Source organism: Octodon degus, unplaced genomic scaffold, assembly GCF_000260255.1.
Source record: "Octodon degus isolate 3935 unplaced genomic scaffold, OctDeg1.0 scaffold00061, whole genome shotgun sequence".
In the NCBI taxonomy this organism is placed as follows: domain Eukaryota; kingdom Metazoa; phylum Chordata; class Mammalia; order Rodentia; family Octodontidae; genus Octodon; species Octodon degus.
In genome coordinates this window covers 652,726-655,338 of record NW_004524637.1, presented here as the reverse complement: position 1 = coordinate 655,338, position 2,613 = coordinate 652,726, and the positions used below count along the sequence as shown (strand labels likewise).

The 2,613-nt window shown below is 43.9% G+C and overlaps 1 protein-coding gene across 2 annotated transcripts in view; it reads left to right on the top strand.

Moving 5' to 3' along the window:
- Window positions 1-2,613, top strand: part of Runx1 (runt related transcription factor 1) — a 275,103-nt gene that overhangs the window by 268,154 nt on the left and 4,336 nt on the right. For both annotated transcript variants that reach the window (XM_004634352.3, XM_004634349.3), the window contains one exon: window positions 2,102-2,611. In XM_004634352.3, coding sequence (XP_004634409.1) covers window positions 2,102-2,577 — 476 coding nt within the window. In that variant the 3' untranslated portion in view covers window positions 2,578-2,611. The remainder of the gene's footprint in view (window positions 1-2,101; window positions 2,612-2,613) is intronic.

Genomic DNA, 2,613 nt, shown 5'->3' with positions numbered 1-2,613 from the left:
GAGAATGAGAATGAGAATGAGAATGAGAATGAGAATGAGAATGAGAATGAGAATGAGAATGAGAATGAGAATGAGAATGAGAATGAGAATGAGAACACACTAGCTCTCCCTGCTGGAATAATAGGCTTGAAATATGAGGAAGCTGATCAACAGCCCAAGCCTTCTGAAAAATCAGATTAACCCACTCTGGTAGCTCTCCTTTCAAAGCAACCTTCTGATGTCCTCAAGTGTCTCCATCATCCTGAACTCAGAAGGATGCAGGGCACATACTCTTTAAACTTAAAGTTCCTTTGTATGCTGATTTGAGAACTTAAAAATTTAGACACTGAATTCATGCTTCTGCTTTGTTTTGTTGCTTCTGGCTTGCTAATGTAACAATTATAGTCCCGCCCGTCTCAGGAAACCATCCTGTATCTACAGTGGTGGCTCTCTGCCATGGGTAACTGTGCCTCCCTTGTCCCCACACTCGTTATTTGGCAATATCTGGAAGCATTTTGGGTTGCTATTGGCATGTAGTGTGTAAAGACCAGAGATTCTGCCAGTCATTGTCAGATACAATGCACAAGACAGCCCCAAAGCACCCTACAAAATAATCTGGCCAGCGATGTCAACAGTGCCACTTTTGATAAACTGTGATCTTCAGGACATGGGGAACATGTCCTGGCACTCTATAGTAATCCTCTAGGGCAGACTGAAGGAAAGAAAAATGTAGAGGGAGACAGTAAGCTACAGTACAGCCAAAGCCAGTTTGCAACACTGTAGATTTGACATGCTAAAAAAGGGAATTTTATAGACAAAGCTTTGCCATTCCTGGGAAAACTTCAAAACATTTTAAAAAATGGAAAAAAATCCAAGTCCTATATCCACTTGTGTTAAACAACCAGAGAAACACATATTAAAGAATCTGGATGAAATTAAAGCTCTATTTTTCTAAATATTTAGAAGCCAGGCTGAGGGTGGGTCTGGGAAAGAGATGATATTGCTATTCATCACCATTCACACTCGGCTCCATGGTGTGGTGTTTATCATGTCTGCTTCACACCAGTCACTCTCTGTCACTAGCAGACACATATTATGTTGAATAATTGAAAATTCCACTTTTAACAATTAAAATACTACAAAAAATGGCATTTGCTAAGATTCAACCTAAATTTATGTAATATATTACCACATTAATCCTATTTTACAACATTTATGTGTAATTATACAATATTAATATATTATACATATATTATACATATATTATGTATAACATACTCTTGGTAATATATCAATGCATCCATTATATTAACTGCTATATAGTGTTATATAAGTTACTACATAGTAATGGTGATATATTAATATACTGGGTGTATCATCAGTATACTAGTTGATATTAACATTGATTAATTTAGAGGGTAGGCAGAATTTTTTCAGTAAAGCACCAAGAAATACTTTAGCCATCCCTGCAATTCTGTCATCATCATGCAGTTCTGCAGTGGTAGCTCATAAGCAGCCCTACACAATATATAAAGGTGGAATTATGTTTCAACTTATGTTTGAAAAATGAACTTTGAATTTCCTGTAATTTTGACATGAAAATATACTAACCTTTTTTTAGTTCCCCCCTCCAACCATTTAAAAAAGTAAAACTCATTTTTAAGTAGTGGAACATATAAAAATTGACACCAGCCAGATAAGCCAATAGACTGCAACTGCCACCATGGGTTTATACCAATTTTTTAATCTATAATTTGCATTATTTATACTATGAATATAGCCACATTATATTTATTATACTATATCACTTCCTATATGCCACATTACATAATATCTTACCTGTAAGTATTACCGTCCGCCATTTCTATATATTTTTCACACTATCTTCCCGTCTATCAGTATTCAGTCCTTGTACTTCTTGGGCAAGGGCATTCTGGGTAGTTTCTCCTCTTCTTGGGTAGTAACATTCTGGGTAGTTCCCTCACTTCCTGGGTAAGAGCATTCTGGGAAGTCTTTTCCTTATTTTGGGGACTGGCATTTTGGGTAGCCCTCCTTTCTGGGCAGAGGGCAGGGTTACGGCCTCCCAGCTGCCGACTCACACGACATCTACTTTGCTCCACAGCGGCTCCTGACCTGGCGGCCTTTGGCGACCCACGCCAGTTCCCTGCGCTGCCCTCCATCTCTGATCCCCGCATGCACTACCCGGGTGCCTTCACCTACTCCCCAACGCCAGTCACGTCGGGCATCGGCATCGGCATGTCTGCCATGAGCTCGGCCACACGCTACCACACGTACCTGCCGCCGCCCTACCCCGGCTCGTCGCAGGCGCAGGGTGGCCCCTTCCAGGCCAGCTCTCCGTCCTACCACCTGTACTACGGGGCCTCGGCCGGCTCCTACCAGTTCTCCATGGTGGGCGGCGAGCGCTCGCCCCCGCGCATCCTGCCGCCCTGCACCAACGCCTCCACCGGCTCGGCGCTGCTCAACCCCAGCCTCCCTAACCAGAGCGACGTGGTGGAGGCTGAGGGCAGCCACAGCAACTCGCCCACCAACATGGCCCCCGCGGCGCGCCTGGAGGAGGCCGTGTGGCGGCCCTACTGAGCACGCGCGGCGCCGGACCTCGGCCCCGGCCGCCGG